General features: G+C 53.8%; 1 protein-coding gene across 1 annotated transcript in view; it reads left to right on the forward strand.

The window, feature by feature from the left end:
* Positions 1 to 19,632, forward strand: part of LOC139226907 (bridge-like lipid transfer protein family member 2) — a 73,496-nt gene that overhangs the window by 28,914 nt on the left and 24,950 nt on the right. Inside the window, 9 exon segments of the mRNA XM_070858000.1 lie at positions 2,333 to 2,538; positions 8,727 to 9,747; positions 14,944 to 15,033; positions 15,036 to 15,107; positions 15,110 to 15,133; positions 15,216 to 15,418; positions 15,964 to 16,082; positions 17,575 to 17,678; positions 17,681 to 17,794. Of these exon segments, the coding sequence (XP_070714101.1) occupies positions 2,333 to 2,538; positions 8,727 to 9,747; positions 14,944 to 15,033; positions 15,036 to 15,107; positions 15,110 to 15,133; positions 15,216 to 15,418; positions 15,964 to 16,082; positions 17,575 to 17,678; positions 17,681 to 17,794 (1,953 nt within the window).

Genomic DNA, 19,632 nt, shown 5'->3' on the forward strand with positions numbered 1-19,632 from the left:
GATGTCATCCCAGTTCCAGCGGATTTTGTCCAGCCAGCTCCTTCCAAGCAGTGTGGGGCCATCGCCCGGGACAATCCAGAGTGGCAGTTCGTGCACCGTGCCCTCGAAGGTGACCTTGACCATGGTGCTGTCCAGGACATTGATAAGCTCTTTGGTGTACGTTCTCAGTTTCATGTGGATGGGGCTCAGGGCTGGTCTGACTGCCTTGTTGCACCACAGTCTCTCAAACATCTTTTTACTCATGATGGATTGGCTAGTGCCAGTGTCCAGTTCCATGGCTACGGGTAAGTCATTCAATTTTACATTTAGCATTATAGGTGGACATTTCGTCGAAAATGTGTGCACCCCGTGTACTTCAGCATCTGCCTCCTCTCTCTGAGGCTCGAAATTGCTTTGATCCACCATGGACCGATCTTCCTCTGCCATGTGGTGGTTAGCAGGTTTTGCAGAGCTTGCAGCTCGTTTGCAAGCTCGTTGGAGGTGCCCCATTGTTCCACAGCTCTTGCAAACATACCCTTTGAAGCGGCATGAATAGGCTGAATGGAGGCCTCCACAATGCCAACAAGGTGTGAATTGCCATGCATTCATCCTTTGTTGGGGACTCGGGTGAGTCATCTGGGTCACCTGAGGCCTGCTGGCAGTTGCAGACTCGTGGTTTCTGCCCTGTACATTTCTGCTCGCAAACACAGTTCCAGTTAATTAATGAACATTGCTAGCACTTGTGTGCTGAGAGATTTGTTTTGTGTTAACACTGGTGGACATAAACGCCTGTGCTATCGCAATGGCCTTACTGAGGGTCGGTGTCTCCACAGTCAAAAGTTTTCGTAGGATGGTCTCGTGGCCAATGCCCAGTACAAAAAAGTCTCTGAGCATTTGCTCCAGGTAGCCATCAAACTCACATTGTCCTGCAAGTCGCCTTAGCTCGGCGACGTAGCTCACCACTTCCTGACCTTCAGATCGCTGGCACCTGTAGAACCGATACCTTGCCATCAGCACGCTCTCCTGCGGGTTAAGATGCTCCCGAACCAGTGTACACAGCTCCTCATACGACTTATCTGTGGGTTTCACCGGAGCCAGAAGATTCTTCATGAGGCTGTAGGTCGGTGCCCCGCAGACTGTGAGGAGGACCGCTCCCCTTTTTGCAGCGCTTCCTTCTCCGTCCAGCTCGTTGGCTACAAAGTACTGGTCTAGCCGTTCGACATATGCTTCCCAGTCCTCACCCTCCGCGAACTTCTCCAGGGTGCCCACAGTTTGCTGCATCTTTGCGTTGGATTCGTATTCTCGTCGCCAGTTATTGTGTTCCTAACACAGATGAGACTGCACACAGGGAGGTTAAAGTAACTGTGACCTCAATCTTTAATAAGACACTCCAGAGTGAGGAACAGGCCTTAGAGGCCGGCTTATATACAGTGCTCCCAAGGGATGCTGGGATCCCTTGGGACTTCAGGGGATGAGCCCCCTGGTGACGGAACATGGGAGTGCATGCTTTACAGATACACAACATCTGCAAGCCAAGTTTATGCAAGCTGTCGGTATAATTGAACCCGCTGAGCCCCGACCCCAGTTGATTACCAGGATGCCCCGTGGCTGTCTCTGTCCATGCTTTCCAGCAGGGAATCACTGGCTAGTGATCAGGAGCAGGAATCCTGGCTGATATTCCCCACCCCCAGCCTAGTGCTGCTGAGTCCATATGTTTAAATACATTCCAGGGATGTGGGCATCGCTGGCAAGGTCGGCATTTATTGCCCGTCCCTAATTGCCCCTTGAGAAGGCGATGGTGAGCCGCTGCCTTGAACCGCTGCAGTCCGTGTGGTGAAGGTGCTCCCACAGTGCTGTTAGGGAGGGAGTTCCAGGATTGTGACCCAGCGACGATGAAGGAACGGCCGATATATTTCCCAGTCGGGATGGTGTGTGACTGGGAGGGGAACGTGGAGGTGGTGGTGTTCCCATGTGCCTGCTGCCCTTGTCCTTTTAAGCAGTAGAGGTGGGGGGGTGGGTGCTTCAGCGCCCCCTGGCGAAGGAGGGAGAGAATCGGCAGGAGTTTCTGCCCCTGGTCACTATCCAGTGACCCTGCCGTACAGGCGGATGTTCGGTGAGGCTGGGTCTGGACTCAGCTTCGATGTTTTCTGCTCTTCCCCATGGGTAGCCAACCTCGGCAACACTCGCTGTGTGTCCACACCTGAAGGATGGGTCCCGGGGTGAGTTGCCGGAGGCTGTCGGGGATCCGGAGAACTGAATCCCAGTCAGAGGAGGGAATGGAATTAGCCGGGAGGGGCGGAACCTGTTGATCGATGGGTGATCTATACCATCTGCTCTTTCTCCCTTTGGCCAGGTGCCAGTATTCTACAAGTGAAAGCATTGTCTATTAATAACAGCACAGACAGCTTAATCTGCGAGGTGGAGAGACTGAATCTCAGTTTGGTGAAGACCATCGTTGACAGTGTGGAGCTCTGGTCCAGCCCCTCCGTCATCCGCGATCCCATTCTCACCATGTCCCTGTTCACCGTAGCTTTCTTCATGCATAACTGGACATTCGAGGTAAGAAATCTGAGAGTGTGAGCATGAACCATGAGGTTGTCTTAACACCCGACTGTTAAACCGGGTCTGTTAGTTAAAGTCAGCTCGGCGCTCCCTCAGTACGAGAGGAAGCTTGCCGGGAACATAAAAACTGACTGCAAAAGCTTCTATAGATATGTGAAGAGAAAAAGATTAGTGAAGACCAACGTAGGCCCCTTGCAGTCGGATTGAGGTGAATTTATAATGGGGAACAAAGAAATGGCAGACCTATTGAACAAATACTTTGGTTCTGTCTTCACGAAAGAAGACACAAATAACCTTCCGGAAATACTAGGGGACCGAGGGTCTAGTGAGAGGGAGGAACTGAAGGATGTCCTTATTAGATGGGAAATTGTGTTAGGGAAATTGATGGGATTGAAGGCCAATAAATCCCCGGGGCCTGATCATCTGCATCCCAGAGTACTTAAGGAAGTGGCCCTAGAAATAGTGGATGCATTGGTGATCATTTTCCAACAGTCTATCGACTCTGGATCAGTTCCTATGGACTGGAGGGTAGCTAATGTAACACCACTTTTTAAAAAGGGAGGGAGAGAGAAAGCAGGTAATTATAGACCTGTTAGCCTGACATCAGTAGTGGGGAAAATGTTGGAATCAATTATTAAGGATAAAATAGCGCATTTGGAAAGCAGTGACAGGATTAGTCCAAGTCAGCATGGATTTATGAAGGGGAAATCATGCTTGACAAATCTTCTGGAATTTTTTGAGAATGTAACTAATAGAGTGGACAAGGGAGAACCAGTGGATGTGGTGTATTTGGACTTTCAAAAGGCTTTTGACAAGGTCCCACACAAGAGATTGGTGTGCAAAATCAAAGCACATGGTATTGGGGATAATATACTGACATGGATAGAGAACTGGTTGGCAGACAGGAAGCAGAGAGTCGTGATAAACGGGTCCTTTTCAAAATGGCAGGCAGTGACTAGTGGACCTCAGCTCTTTACAATATAAATTAAGGATTTAGATGAAGGAATTGAATGTAATATCTCCAAGTTTGTCATCTCCAGATGACACTAAGCTGGGTGGTGGTGTGAACTGTGAGGGGGACGCTAAAAGGCTGCAGGGTGACTTGGACAGGTTAGGTGAGTGGGCAAATGCGTGGCAGATGCAGTCTAATGTAGATAAATGTGAGGTTATTCACTTTGGAGGCAAAAACGTGAAGACAGAATATTATCTGAACGACAGATTAGGAAAACGGGAGGTGCAACGAGACCTGGGTGTCATGGTTCATCAGTCATTGAAAGTTGGCATACAGGTACAGCAGGCAGTGAAGAAGGCAAATGGTATGTTGGCCTTCATAGCTAGTGGATTTGAGAATAGGAGCAGGGAGGTCTTACTGCAGTTGTACAGGGCCTTGGTGAGGCCTCACCTGGAATATTGTGTTCAGTTTTGGTCTCCTAATCTGAGGAAGGACGTTCTTGCTATTGAGGGAGTGCAGCGAAGGTTCACCAGACTGATTCCCGGGATGGCAGGACTGAGATATGAGGAGAGACTGGATCAACTGGGCCTTTATACATTGGAGTTTAGAAGGATGAGAGAGGATCTCATAGAAATATACAAGATTCTGACGGGACGGGACAGGTTAGATACAGGAAGAATGTTCCCGATGTTGGGGAAGTCCAGAACCAGGGGACAGTCTTAGGATAAGGGATAGGCCATTTAGGACTGAGATGAGGAGAAACTTCTTCACTCAGAGAATTGTTAACCTGTGGAATTCCTTACCGCAGAGAGTTGTTGATGCCAGTTCATTGGATATATTCAAGAGGGAATTAGATATGGCCCTTACGGCTAAGGGGATCAAGGGGTACGGAGAGAAAGCAGGAAAGGGGTATTGAGGGAATGATCAGCCATGATCTTATTGAATGGTGGTGCAGGCTCGAAGGGCTGAATGGCCTACTCCACCTATTTTCTATGTTTCTACTGCCCCTCTGACAATGAAGCACACCCTCAGCACTGCCCCTCCGACTTGCGGCTCTCCCTCAGCACTGCCCCTCCGACAGTGCGGCGCTCCCTCAGCACTGCCCCTCCGACAATGCGGCTCTCCCTCAGTACTGCCCCTCCGACAGTACAGCGCTCCCTCAGCACTGCCCCTCCGACAGTGCAGCGCTCCCTCAGTACTGCCCCTCCGACAGTGCGGCGCTCCCTCAGTACTGCCCCTCCGACAGTGCAGCGCTCCCTCAGTACTGCCCCTCCGACAGTGCGGCTCTCCCTCAGCACTGCAATGCTGTGTCAGCCTGAATTATGTAAAGGTAAAAGTTACACAGACAGGGAATGGGAGACCAACAGGAAGAGCAGTGGAAGGAAGCTAGTGCAGGGGTCCCCTGCGGTCATCCCCCTACACAACAGATACACCGTTTTGAGTACTGCTGGGGGGGGGGGGGGGATGACTCATCAGGGGAGGGCAGTAGCATCCAACTCCATGGCACCGTGGGTGGCTCTGTTGCACAGGAGGGCAGGAAAAAGAATGGGCGAACTATAGTGATAGGGGATTCAATTGTAAGGGGAATAGATAGGCGTTTCTGCAGCTGCAATCGAGATTCCAGGATGGTATGTTGCCTCCCTGGTGCAAGGGTCAAGGATGTCTGAGCGGTTGCAGGACATTATTGAGGGGGAGGGTGAACAGCCAGTTGTCGTGGTGCATATAGGTACCAATGATGCAGGTAAAAAATGCAATGTGGTCCAACAAGGTGAATTTAGGGAGCTAGGAGTTAAATTAAAAAGTAGGACCTCAAAGGTAGTAATCTCAGGATTGCTACCAGTGCCACATGCTAGTCAGAGTAGGAATCGCAGGATGGCTTGAGTAGTTGTGCAGAAGGGAGGGATTCAAATTCCTGGGACATTGGAACTGGTTCTGGGAGAGGTGGGACCAGTACAAACCGGGCGGTCTGCACCTGGGCAGGACCGGAACCAATGTCCTAGGAGGAGTGTTTGCTAGTACTGTTGGGGAAGGGTTAAACTAATATGGCAGGGGGATGGGAACCTATGCAGAGGGAAGAAGAATGGGGACAGAAGCAAAAGATAGAAAGAAGAAAAGTAAAAGTGGAGGGCAGAGAACCCCAAGGCAAAAGCAAAAAGGGCCACATTACATCAAAATTCTAAAGGAGAAAGTGTGTTGAAAAGACAAGCCTGAAGGCTCTGTGCCTCAATGCGAGGAGTATTCGTAATAAGGTGGACGAATTAACTGCACAGGCAGCAATTAATGAATATGATATAATTGGCATCACGGAGACATGTCTCCAGGGTGACCAAGGCTGGGAACTCAACATCCAGGGGTATTCTACATTTAGGAAGGATAGACAGAAAGGAAAAGGAGGTGGGGTGGCGTTGCTGGTTAAAGAGGAAATTAACACAAGAGTAAGGAAGGACATTAGCCTGGATGATGTGGAATCTGTATGGATAGAGCTACGGAATACCAAAGGGCAGAAAACGCTAGTGGGAGTTGTGTACAGACCACCAAACAGTAGTAGTGATATTGGGGACAGCATCAAACAAGAAATTAGGGATGCGTGCAATAAAGGTACAGCAGTTATCATGGGTGAATTTAATCTACATATAGATTGGGCTAATCAAACTAGTAGCAATGCAGTGGAGGAGGATTTCCTGGATGGTTTTAGGGATGGTTTTCTAGACCAATATCTCGAGGAACCAACTAGAGGGCTGGCCATCCTAAACTATGATGTGTAATGAGCAATCTTGTTGTGCGAGGCCCCTTGGGGAAGAATGACCATAACATGGTAGAATTCTTTATTAAGATGGAGAGTGACTCAGTTAATTCAGAGACTAGGGTCCTGAATTTAAGGAAAGGTAACTTTGATGGTTTGAAGCATGAATTGGCTAGAATAGACTGGCAAATGATGCTTAAAGGGTTGACGGTGGATAGGCAATGGCAAATATTTATAGATCACATGGATGAACTTCAACAATTGTACATCCCTGTCTGGAGTAAAAATAAAACGGGGAAGGTGGCTCAACCGTGGCTAACAAGGGAAAATAAGGGTAGTGTTAAATCCAAGGAAAAGGCATATAAATTGGCCAGAAAAAGCAGCAAACCTGAGGACTGGGAGAAATTTACAATTCAGCAGAGGAGGACAAAGGGTTTAATTAGGAAGGGGAAAATAGAGTACGAGAGGAAGCTTCCTGGGAACATAAAAACTGACTGCAAAAGCTTCTATAGATGTGAAGAGAAAAAGATTAGTGAAGACAAACGTAGGTCCCTTGCAGTCAGATTCAGGTGAATTTATAATGGGAAACACAGAAATGGCAGACCAGTTGAACAAATACTTTGGTCTGTCTTCACGAAGGAAGACACAAATAACCTTCCGGAAATACTAGGGGACCGAGAGTCTAGTGAGAAGGAGGAAGTGAAGGATATCCTTATTAGGGGGGAAATTGTGTTAGGGAAATTGATGAGAATGAAGGCCGATAAATCCCCGGGGCCTGATAGTCTGCATCCCAGAGTACTTAAGGAAGTGGCCCTAGAAATAGTGGATGCATTGGTGATCATTTTCCAACAGCCTATCGACTCGGGATCTGTTCCTATGGACTGGAGGGTAGCTAATGTAACACCACTTTTTAAGAACGGAGTGAGAGAGAAAACGGTTAATTATAGACCGGTTAGCCTGACATCAGTAGTGGGGAAAATGTTGGAATCAATTATTAAAGATGAAATAGCAGCACATTTGGAAAGCAGTGACAGGATCGGTCCAAGTCAGCATGGATTTGTGAAAGGGAAATCATGCTTGACAAATCTTCTGGAATTTTTTAAGGATGTAACTAGTAAAGTGGACAAGGGAGAACCAGTGGATGTGGTGTATTTGGACTTTCAAAAGGCTTTTGACAAGGTCCCACACAAGAGATTAGTGTGCAAAATTAAGGCACATGGTATTGGAGGTAATGTATTGACATGGATAGAGAATTGGTTGGCAGACAGGAAGCAGAGAGTCGGAATAAACGGGTCCTTTTCAGAATGGCAGGCAGTGACTAGTGGGATGCTGCAGGGCTCAGTGCTGGGACCCCAGCTATTTACAATATACATTAATGATTTAGATGAAGGAATTGAGTGTAATATCTCCAAGTTTACAGATGACTCGAAGCTGGGTGGCAGTGTGAGCTGTGAGGAGGACGCTAAGAGGCTGCAGGGTGACTTGGACAGGTTAGGTGAATGGGCAAATGCATGGCAGATGCAGTATAATGTGGATAAATGTGAGGTTATCCACTTTGGGGGCAAAAACACGAAGGCAGAATATTATCTGAATGGCGGCAGATTAGGAAAAGGGGAGCTGCAACGAGACCTGGGTGTCATGATACATCAGTCATTGAAAGTTGGCATGCAGGTACAGCAGACGGTGAAGAAGGCACATAGTATGTTGGCCTTCAAAGCTAGGGGATTTGAGTCTAGGAGCAGGGAGGTCTTACTGCAGTTGTACAGGGCCTTGGTGAGGCCTCACCTGGAATATTGTGTTCAGTTTTGGTCTCCTAATCTGAGGAAGGACGTTCTTGCTATTGAGGGAGTGCAGCGAAGGTTCACCAGACTGATTCCTGGGATGGCAGGACTGACATATGAGGAGAGACTGGATCGACTGGGCCTGTATTGACTGGAGTTTAGAAGAATGAGAGGGGATCTCATAGAAACATATAAAATTCTGACGGGACTGGACAGGTTAGATACAGGAAGAATGTTCCCGATGTTGGGGAAGTCCAGAACCAGGGGACACAGTCTAAGGATAAGGGGTAAGCCATTTAGGACGGAGATGAGGAGAAATTTCTTCACTCAGAGAGTGGTGAACCTGTGGAATTCCCTACCGCAGAGAGTTGTTGATGCCAGTTCATTGGATATATTCAAGAGGGAGTTAGATATGGCCCTTACGGCTAAAGGGATCAAGGGGTATGGAGAGAAAGCGGGAAAGGGGTACTGAGGTGAATGATCAGCCATGATCTTATTGAATGGTGGTGCAGGCTCGAAGGGCCGAATGGCCTGCTCCTGCACCTATTTTCGATGTTTCTATGTGCTCAAGTCTCTGGAATGGGGCTTAAAAGCACAACCTTGTGACTCGGAGACAGAGCGCGAGTGCTGCCCGGTGAGCCTGGCTAATGCCTCGGGTTGGGCAGCCGAAGCGGTCGGACATGTGTCTAACTATCTCCTTTGGTTCCAGCTCAGCTCGTTTGAGGACATTAGCGTGCACTGGGACCCGGCCAGCCACATGTACCTGTACCAGCACGCCCGGGAGGCCCAGAGCCTGTGGGAGGCCACGGACAAGGTGCTGCCGAGACGCCGGAAACTGTCAGACAGCACGGCGGCGGTGGAGGGCAGGCGCAGCCTGGGGCTGGAGCTGGAGCTGAGGAGCGTGACTGTCACAGCGCAGGTGATGGAACGCCGCACTGCCCAGCTGCGGGCCGACAACCTGCTCGGCACGTCCAGCGTCGGCGACGGCCAGCTCAAGGCCACGCAGCTGACGCTGAACTTCGACGGACACGACATCTTCCTGTTCAAAGGGGCGTGCGTGCAGGCGGAGGGAGCGCCGGCTCAGCCCCAGGCAGGGCAGGGCTCCGGCCACGCCACCTGGGTGGTGCAGCTCTCCAGCGTGGCCGTGGAGTTCCCCTTCCGCTACGACTTCTCCCAGACCTTTGACCGGTGCGTGGACGTGCAGAAGTGGCTGAAGGCACTGCACGGGCGGCCAGAGCGGGGTGAGGCATCGCCGCTGCCCCCAGACCTGGCGCTGCACGTCAGCCAGTTCTCCTTCGTCTTCCTGGACAGCGTGTTCGAGGTCAAACTGCGCGACAACTACGAGCTGATGAAGGACGAGAGCAAGGAGAGCTCGAAGCGGCTGCAGCTGCTGGACGCCCGGGTGACGGCCCTCCGCAAGCAGCATGGCGAGCTCCTGCCCGCCCGCAAGATCGAGGAGCTGTACGCCTCGCTGGAGCAGACCAACATCAACATGTACGTGCAGCGCTCCCAGCGGCTCTACGCCAACACGCCCATGCGCAAGGCCCTGCTGACCTGGCTGGTGTCGGAGCTGGAGGTGGTGGCCATGGCCAAGCACTCGCTCCACGGGGCGGACAAGGTGCAGCAGGAGATGGAGAGGATCGACAGTGCCAGCCCTTTCCCTGACGGCGGCCTCCAGCTGGCCATTCAGTGGTGCCGGGCCGTGAAGTTCGGAGTCAAAGCCTTTCTGGGTGAGTCCATGCTGAGGATTGGGGCTGTGGCGCTAATCAGAGGCTGCGTTACCGTCTGTGATGTACTCGATCGGTCGTGGCTCAGTGGGTGGCTGTCTCGTCTCTGATTCAGAGGGTTATGTCTACAAGCCCAATCCAGAATCTCAAGCCCATAATCCAGGCTGACACTCCAGCGCAGTACTGAGGGAGCGCCGCACTGTCGGAGGGGCAGTACTGATGGAGTGCCGCACTGTCGGAGGGGCAGTACTGAGGGAGTGCCGCACTGTCGGAGGGGCATTACTGAGGGAGCGCCGCACTGTCGGAGGGGTAGTACTGAGGGAGCGCCGCACTGTCGGAGGGGCAGTACTGAGGGAGCGCCGCACTGTCGGAGGGGCAGTACTGAGGGAGCGCCGCACTGTCGGAGGGGCAGTACTGAGGGAGCGCCGCACTGTCGGAGGGGTAGTGCTGAGGGAGCGCCGCACTGTCGGAGGGGCAGTGCTGAGGGAGCGCCGCACTGTCGGAGGGGCAGTACTGAGGGAGCGCCGCACTGTCGGAGGGGCAGTACTGAGGGAGCGCCGCACTGTCGGAGGGGCAGTACTGAGGGAGCGCCGCACTGCCGGAGGGGCGGTACTGAGGGAGTGCCGCGCTGGGAATTAAACATACAGGGGTATCTGACAATTCGAAGGATAGACAAGAGGGAATGCAGGTGGGGTAGCTCTGTTAATAAAGGATGATATCAGGGCAGTTGTGAGAGACGATATTGGCTCTAATGAACAAAATGTTGAATCATTGTGGGTGGAGATTAGAGATTGTAAGGGGAAAAAGTCACTGGTGGGCGTAGTTTATAGACCCCCAAATAATAACTTCACGGTGGGGCGGACAATAATCAGGGGAATAATGGAAGCATGTGAAAAAGGAACGGCAGTAATCATGGGGGATTTTAACCTACATATCGATTGGTCAAATCAAATCACCGGGGTAGCCTAGAGGAGGAATTCATAGAATGCATACGGGATTGTTTCTTAGAAAAGTATGTTACAGAACCTACAAGGGAGCAAGCTATCTTAGATCTGGTCCTGTGTAATGAGACAGGAATAATAAACTATCTACGAGTAAAAGATCCTCTCGGAATGAGTGATCACAGTATGGTTGAATTTGTAATACAGATTGAGGGTGAGGAAATAGTGTCTCAAACGAGCGTACTATGCTTAAACAAAGGGGACTACAGTGGGATGAGGGCAGAGTTGGCTAAAGTAGACTGGAAACACAGACTAAACGGTGGCACAATTGAGGAACAGTGGAGGACTTTTAAGGAGCTCTTTCATAGTGCTCAACAAAAATATATTCCAGTGAAAAAGAAGGGCGGTAAGAGAAGGGATAACCAGCCGTGGATAACCAAGGAAATAAAGGAGAGTATCAAATTAAAGACCAATGCGTATAAGGTGGCCAAGGTTAGTGGGAAACTAGAGGATTGGGAAAATTTTAAACAACAGCAAAGAATGACTAAGAAAGCAATAAAGAAAGGAAAGATAGATTACGAAGGTAAACTTGCGCAAAACATAAAAACGGATAATAAAAGCTTTTACAGATATATAAAACGGAAAAGAGTGACTAAAGTAAATGTTGGTCCCTTAGAAGATGAGAAGGGGGATTTAATAATGGGAAATGTGGAAATGGCTGAGACCTTAAACAATTATTTTGCTTCGGTCTTCACAGTGGAAGACACAGAAACCATGCCAAAAATTGCTGGTCACGGGAATGTGGGAAGGGAGGACCTTGAGACAATCACTATCACTAGGGAGGTAGTGCTGGACAGGCTAATGGGACTCAAGGTAGACAAGTGCCCTGGTCCTGATGAAATGCATCCCAGGGTATTAAAAGAGATGGCGGAAGTTATAGCAGATGCATTCGTTATAATCTACCAAAAATCTCTGGACTCTGGAGAGGTACCATCGGATTGGAGAGCAGCTAATGTAACGCCTCTGTTTAAAAAAGGGGGCAGACAAAAGGCAGGTAACTATAGGCCGGTTAGTTTAACATCTGTAGTGGGGAAAATGCTTGAAACTATCATTAAGGAAGAAATAGCGGAACATCTAGATAGGAATAGTGCAATCAAGCAGACGCAACATGGATTCATGAAGGGGAAATCATGTTTAACTAATTTACTGGAATTCTTTGAGGATATAACGAGCATGGTGGATAGAGGTGTACCGATGGATGTGGTGTATTTAGATTTCCAAAAGGCATTCGATAAAGTGCCACACAAAAGGTTACTGCAGAAGATAAAGGTACGCGGAGTCAGAGGAAATGTATTAGCATGGATAGAGAATTGGCTGGCTAACAGAAAGCAGAGAGTCGGGATAAATGGGTCCTTTTCGGGTTGGAAATCGGTGGTTAGTGGTGTGCCACAGGGATCGGTGCTGGGACCACAACTGTTTACAATATACATAGATGACCTGGAAGAGGGGACAGAGTGTAGTGTAACAAAATTTGCAGATGACACAAAGATTAGTGGGAAAGCGGGTTGTGTAGAGGACACAGAGAGGCTGCAAAGAGATTTAGATAGGTTAAGCGAATGGGCTAAGGTTTGGCAGATGGAATACAATGTCGGAAAGTGTGAGGTCATCTACCTTGGGAAAAAAAAACAGTAAAAGGGAATATTATTTGAATGGGGAGAAATTACAACATGCTGCGGTGCAGAGGGACCTGGGGTCCCAAAAAGTTAGTTTGCAGGTGCAGCAGGTAATCAGGAAGGCGAATGGAATGTTGGCCTTCATTGCGAGAGGGATGGAGTACAAAAGCAGGGAGGTCCTGCTGCAACTGTACAGGATATTGGTGAGGCCACACCTGGAGTACTGCGTGCAGTTTTGGTCACCTTACTTAAGGAAGTATATACTAGCTTTGGAGGGGGTACAGAGACAATTCACTTGGCTGATTCCGGAGATGAGGGGGTTACCTTATGATGATAGATTGAGCAGACTGGGTCTTTACTCGTTGGAGCTCAGAAGGATGAGGGGTGATCTTATAGAAACATTTAAAATAATGAAAGGGATAGACAAGATAGAGGCAGAGAGGTTGTTTCCACTGGTCGGGGAGACTAGAACTAGGGGGCACAGCCTCAAAATACGGGGGAGCCAATTTAAAACCGAGTTGAGAAGGAATTTCTTCTCCCAGAGGGTTGTGAATCTGTGGAATTCTCTGCCCAAGGAAGCAGTTGAGGCTAGCTCATTGAATGTATTCAAGTCACAGATAGATAGATTTTTAACCAATAATGGAATTAAGGGTTACGGGGAGCGGGCGGGTAAGTGGAGCTGAGTCCACGGGCAGATCAGCCATGATCTTGTTAAATGGCGGAGAAGGCTCCAGGGGCTAGATGGCCTACTCCTGTTCCTAATTCTTATGTCCTTATGTTCTGTCGGAGGGACAGTGCTGAGGGAGCGCCGCACTGTCAGAGGGGCAGTGCTGAGGGAGCGCTGCACTGTTAGAGAGGCCATCTTTTGGATGAAATTTTAATTCGAGGTCCCGTCTGCCGTTTGAGGTGGACATAAAAGATCGCACGGCCACTAGTTCGAAGAAGAGCTGAGGGGATCTCCCTAGTATCCTGGCTAATATTTATTCTTCATCCAACATCACTAAAACAGTTATTAATTTTTAGTTCCGTTCAATAGGAGAGTAGGAGGAAGCCGATTAAGGAAGTTGTGGCCAGTGACTAACGTATGAACTTCAACAGTCGAGTAGCGATGTGTGTTTAGGGGTGTTATCTCTGACTATCATGTCATGTAACTTTTGAGAAATATGCAAATGTTTGACTCTGCATCCAGAACTCTTATTTCTGGTAATTGGAAGAACTTTTATTTTTATACCGCCATTCACGATCTCAGGACGTCCCAAAGCGCTTTACAGCCAATGAAGTACTTTTTTTTGAAAGTGTAGTCACTGTTGTAATGTGGGAAATGCGGCAGACAATTTGTGCACAGCAAGCTCCCACAAACAGCAATGTGATAATGACCAGATAATCTGTTTGTGATGTTGGCTGAGGGATAAATATTGGCCCCAGGACACCGGGGAGAACTCCCCTGCTCTTCTTCAAAATAGTGTCTGAGAGATCTTTAATGTCCAACTGAGAGAACAGACGGCACCTCCGATAGTGCGGCGCTCCCTCAGTGGGGGAGGGGGGTGAGGAGTGTAGGGGGGAGTATGGGGGGAGGGAGGGAGGGAGGAGTGTGGGGAGGGAGGGGGGAGGGAGGAGTGTGAGGAGTGTGGGAGGGAGGAGTGTGAGGAGTGTGGGGAGGGAGGAGTGTGAGGAGTGTGGGGAGGGAGGAGTGTGAGGAGTGTGGGGAGGGGGGGAGGAGTGTGGGGAGGGGGGAGGAGTGTGGGGAGGGGGGAGGAGTGTGGGGAGGGGGGGAGGAGTGTGGGGAGGGGGGGAGGAGTGTGGGGAGGGGGGAGGAGTGTGGGGAGGGGGGGAGGAGTGTGGGGAGGGGGGGAGGAGTGTGGGGAGGGGGGGAGGAGTGTGGGGAGGGGGGGAGGAGTGTGGGGAGGGGGGGAGGAGTGTGGGGAGGGGGGGAGGAGTGTGGGGAGGGGGGGAGGAGTGTGGGGAGGGGGGGGAGGAGTGTGGGGAGGGGGGGAGGAGTGTGGGGAGGGGGGGGAGGAGTGTGGGGAGGGGGGGAGGAGTGTGGGGAGGGGGGGAGGAGTGTGGGGGAGGGGGGAGGAGTGTGGGGAGGGGGGGAGGAGTGTGGGGAGGGGGGGAGGAGTGTGGGGAGGGGGGAGGGAGTGTGGGGAGGGGGGGAGGAGTGTGGGGAGGGGGGGAGGGAGGGGGAGGAGTGTGGGGAGGGGGGAGGAGTGTGGGAGGGGGGGAGGGAGTGTGGGGAGGGGGGAGGAGTGTGGGGAGGGGGGGAGGAGTGTGGGGAGGGGGGGAGGAGTGTGGGGAGGGGGGAGGAGTGTGGGGAGGGGGGAGGAGTGTGGGAGGGGGGAGGGGTGTGGGGAGGGGGGGGGAGTGTGGGAGGGAGGTGGAGGAGTGTGGGGAGTGGGAGGGGAGCGGGGTGGGAGGGATTGGAGGAGTTGGGGAGGGGGAGGGGAGCGGGGGTGGGGGGGGAGGGGAAGGGTTGGGGGGAGTGGAAGGGTTGTGGGGGGGGAGGGGAAGGGTTGGGGGGAGGGGAGGGTACGGTGCGGAGGGGTGGGCTCCGGAAGCGCTAACACTGGGTGTTGTTCCGCACACAGTTCGGATCCGTGACTACCCTCGCTACCTGTTCGAGATCCGAGACTGGACGCTGTCCGGGAACCTGATTGGGGCCGAGGAGGACGGGCGTCCCGGGCACGGCGGAAAGTGAAAATCCTACTGGGGGCTCCCTGGGGGGAGGTGGTGGTGGAGAGGAACATGCCCCCCTGAAATGGTACCACGACTTTGAATGTAAGTAGCCGGGTGTTGCGGGTCGGAAAGTTTCTTCTCCAGCTGTCTCTTGCTCCTCACACTCTCCTTCTCTCCCTTCCAGCCCACATCTCTCTCTTCACCATCGTGTGGGGCCCGTGCTGGGACCCAGCCTGGACTCTGATCGGGCAGGCTGTCGACCTGCTCACCAAACCCACCACCGACCCCAGCCCCCCCCTCACATGGTGGGACAAAAGCCGACTGCTCTTCCACGGGCGCTGGGCCATGGACATCGAGCAGGCCAGCCTGCACCAGCTTGCCACCGAGGTACGGAGGGGAGAGAGAGGGGGGGGGGGGAGAGGGGAGAGAGGGGGGGGGGGGAGAGAGGGGGGGGGGGGGGGGGAGGGAGGGGGGGGGGGGAGGGGGGAGGGCGGGGGAGAGAGGGGGAGAGAGGGGGAGGGGGAGAGGGCGGGGGGAGAGAGGGGGAGAGAGGGGGAGAGGGGGGGAGAGGGGAGGGGGGGAGGGGGAGAGGGGGGGAGGGGGGGGGGAGAGAGGGGGAGGGGGGGGAGAGAGAGAGGAGGGAGGGAGAGGGAGAGAGGAGGAGGAGGGAGGGAGAGAGGAGGAGGAGGGAGAGGGTTGCGGGTGAAGGGTGGATGTGGGGAGGGGGAAAGGGTGGGGGGGGGGGGTGGAGGAGGGGAGGGGAGGGGAGAGGACAGAATGGCAGGGGGGAGGTGCGGGAGGGTGGTGGGGTGGGGAGAGTTAATGCCGGAGGGTGTGGCTGTACACGGGGCGGGTTGAGTGCGGACGGTGAGAGTGGGTGGGTGTGTGGTTACCGTGTGTTATTGTGCGTAACGTTCCTTGCCATTGACCAGGACCCGTACAACACCACGGAGAACATGCACTTGGAGTGGAACCGCTTACAGTACGACTGGAAGAACTGCGAGTTTTCTTTCAAAGGGGACCTCGATGTCAATGTCCGCACGGCGTCCAAGTAAGTGACGGGGCAATGTCCGCAGTTTGTCCCGGGAATGCTGGAGAGGGGCTTTCAACCGGGGCTCGGGGCAGCGCTGAGGGAGAGCCGCACCGTCGGAGGGGCAGTACTGAGGGAGAGCCGCACTGTCAGAGGGGCAATGCTGAGGGAGCACCACACTGTCGGAGGGACACTACTGAGGGAGTGCCGCACTGTTGGAGGGGCAGTACTGAGGGAGTGCTGCACTGTCCGAGGTGCCGACTTTAAGATGAGACATTAAACTGAGGCCCCGTCTGCTCTCTCAGGTGGACGTAAAAGTGAGCAGTGGGCGGAAGGGATGAGTGGGGTCAGAGCAGTCAAAGAGCGCAGGGTGTTTTGAAGGCTGACTGGGGTGGGGTAGACAAGGTAGAGGGGGTGGGGCGATCAGTTGGAGGTTAGCAGGACAGTCCAGATCAGACAGGAGGCCGGGGGTGGGGGTTACTGACCCGAGAGGACGGGGCCGGGGGGTTACTAACCCGGGGGGGTGGGGGGTTACTGACCCGGGGGGATAGGGGGCCGGGGGGGTTACTGACCCGGGGGGACAGGGGTCGGGGGTTACTGACCCAGGGGGACATAGGTCGGGGGTTACTAACCCAGGGGTCGGGGGTTACTGGCCCGGGGGGACAGGGGGCCGGGGGGGACAGGGGTCGGGGGGACAGGGGGCCGGGGTTACTGACCCCGGTGGTTACTGACCCGGTGGGACAGAGGTTGGGGGTTACTGACCCTGGGGGACGGGGGTCGGGGGTTACTGACCCTGGGGGACAGGGGTCGGGGGTTACTGACCCTGCGGGACAGGGGTCGGGGGTTACTGACCCGGTGGGACAGAGGTCGGGGGTTACTGACCCGGGGGGACAGGGGGTCGGGGGGACAGGGGTCGGGGGTTATTGACCCGGGGGACAGGGGTCGGGGGTTACTGGCCCGGGGGGACAGGGGGCCGGGGTTACTGACCCGGGTGCTTACTGACCCGGTGGGACAGGGGTCGGGGGTTACTGACCTGGGGGGTTACTGACCGGGGGGACAGGGGGTCGGGGGTTACTGACCCGGGGGGACAGGGGTCGGGGGTTACTGACCCGGGGGGACAGAGGTCGGGGGTTACTGACCCGGGGGGGGACAGGGGTCGGGGGTTACTGACCCGGGGGGGGGACAGGGGTCGGGGGTTACTGACCCGGGGGGGACAGGGGTCGGGGGTTACTGACCCGGGGGAACAGAGGTCGGGGGTTACTGACCCGGGGGGGACAGGGGTCGGGGGTTACTGACCCGGGGGGGACAGGGGTCGGGGGTTACTGACCCGGGGGGGACAGGGGTCGGGGGTTACTGACCCGGGGGGGGGACAGGGGTCGGGGGTTACTGACCCGGGGGGGACAGGGGTCGGGGGTTACTGACCCGGGGGGGGACAGGGGTCGGGGGTTACTGACCCGGGGGCCGGTGTGATGGTGACGGTCGATGACGCTGCCACCTTCCGTTTCCTGCCCAGGTACGATGACTGCTGCTTCCTGCACCTGCCCGACCTGTCCATCATCTTCGGCCTGCAGTGGATCTCCCTGGGGAACCCACTCGATCACCACAGTGTCACCCTCTGCCCCCGGATAAGGTGGAATCCTTGGCGGCTGGGGAAAGGCACGATTCCTATAAATTCTTCCGATCCGAGAACCTCAACCTGTTGATCACCATGGACCTGAACCGGTCGGGCCGAGGTGGGTGTGTGCAGGGGCTGCACGGAGTGTGTGCACACAGGATGCTTGGTGAGAGTGCGTGTGTTTACACGGGGTGTGAGTGTGAGGGGAGTATGTGTGTTTACACGGGGTGTGGGTGTGAGGGGAGTGTGTGAGTGTGAGGGGAGTGTGTGTTTACACGGGGTGTGAGTGTGAGGGGAGTGTGTGTGTTTACACAGGGTGTGAGTGTGAGGGGAGTGTGTGTTTACACGGGGTGTGAGTGTGAGGGGTGTGTGTGTGTTTACACAGGGTGTGTGTGTGAGGGGAGTGTGTGTTTACACTGGGTGTGAGTGTGAGGGGAGTGTGTGTGTTTACACAGGGTGTGGGTGTGAGGGGAGTGTGTGTGTTTACACGGGGTGTGGGTGTGAGGGGAGTGTGTGTTTACACTGGGTGTGAGTGTGAGGGGAGTGTGTGTTTACACGGGGTGTGAGTGAGGGGAGTGTGTGCGTGCGATGGGACTGTGTGTTTACACTGGGTGTGAGTGTGAGGGGAATGAGTGTGTTTACACTGGGTGTGAGGGGAGTGTGTGTGTTTGCATGGGGTGTGAGTGAGGGGAGTGTGTGTGTTTGCACGGGGTGTGGGTGTGAGGGGAGTGTGTGTGTTTACACTGGGTGTGAGTGTGAGGGGTGTGTGTGTTTGCACGGGGTGAGTGTGAGGGGAGTGTGTGTGTTTACACTGGGTGTGAGTGTGAGGGGTGTGTGTGTTTGCACGGGGTGAGTGTGAGGGGAGTGTGTGTGTTTACACGGGGTGTGAGTGTGAGGGGAGTGTGTGTGTTTACACGGGGTGTGAGTGTGAGGGGAGTGTGTGTGTTTACACGGGGTGTGAGTGTGAGGGGTGTGTATGTGTTTACACGGGGTGTGAGGGGAGTGTGTGTGTTTACACGGGGTGTGAGTGTGAGGGGAGTGTGTGTGTTTACACGGGGTGTGAGTGTGAGGGGTGTGTGTGCGTGCGATGGGACTGTGTGTTTACACTGGGTGTGAGTGTGAGGGGAATGAATGTGTTTACATGGGGTGTGAGGGGACTGAGTGTGTTTACACTGGGTGTAAGGGGAGTGTGTGTGTTTGCACGGGGTGTGAGTGTGAGGGGAGTGTGTGTGTTTGCACGGGGTGAGTGTGAGGGGAGTGTGTGTGTTTGCACGGGGTGAGTGTGAGGGGAGTGTGTGTGTTTGCACGGGGTGAGTGTGAGGGGTGTGTGTGTTTGCACGGGGTGTGAGTGTGAGGGGTGTGTGTGTTTGTACGGGGTGAGTGTGAGGGGAGTGTGTGTTTGCACGGGGTGTGAGTGTGAGGGGTGTGTGTGTTTGCACGGGGTGTGAGTGTGAGGGGAGTGTGTGTTTGCACGGGGTGTGAGTGTGAGGGGAGTGTGTGTTTGCACGGGGTGTGAGTGTGAGGGGTGTGTGTGTTTGTACGGGGTGAGTGTGAGGGGAGTGTGTGTTTGTACGGGGTGAGTGTGAGGGGAGTGTGTGTTTGCACGGGGTGAGTGTGAGGGGAGTGTGTGTTTGCACGGGGTGTGAGTGTGAGGGGTGTGTGTGTTTGCACGGGGTGTGAGTGTGAGGGGTGTGTGTGTTTGCACGGGGTGAGTGTGAGGGGAGTGTGTGAATGCACGGGGTGAGTGTGAGGGGAGTGTGTGAATGCACGGGGTGTGAGTGTGAGGGGAGTGTGTGTTTGTACGGGGTGAGTGTGAGGGGTGTGTGTGTTTGCACGGGGTGTGAGTGTGAGGGGAGTGTGTGTTTGTACGGGGTGAGTGTGAGGGGTGTGTGTGTTTGCACGGGGTGTGAGTGTGAGGGGAGTGTGTGAATGCACGGGGTGAGTGTGAGGGGAGTG

This window comes from Pristiophorus japonicus, chromosome 16 (assembly GCF_044704955.1).
Source record: "Pristiophorus japonicus isolate sPriJap1 chromosome 16, sPriJap1.hap1, whole genome shotgun sequence".
NCBI classification, from domain to species: domain Eukaryota; kingdom Metazoa; phylum Chordata; class Chondrichthyes; family Pristiophoridae; genus Pristiophorus; species Pristiophorus japonicus.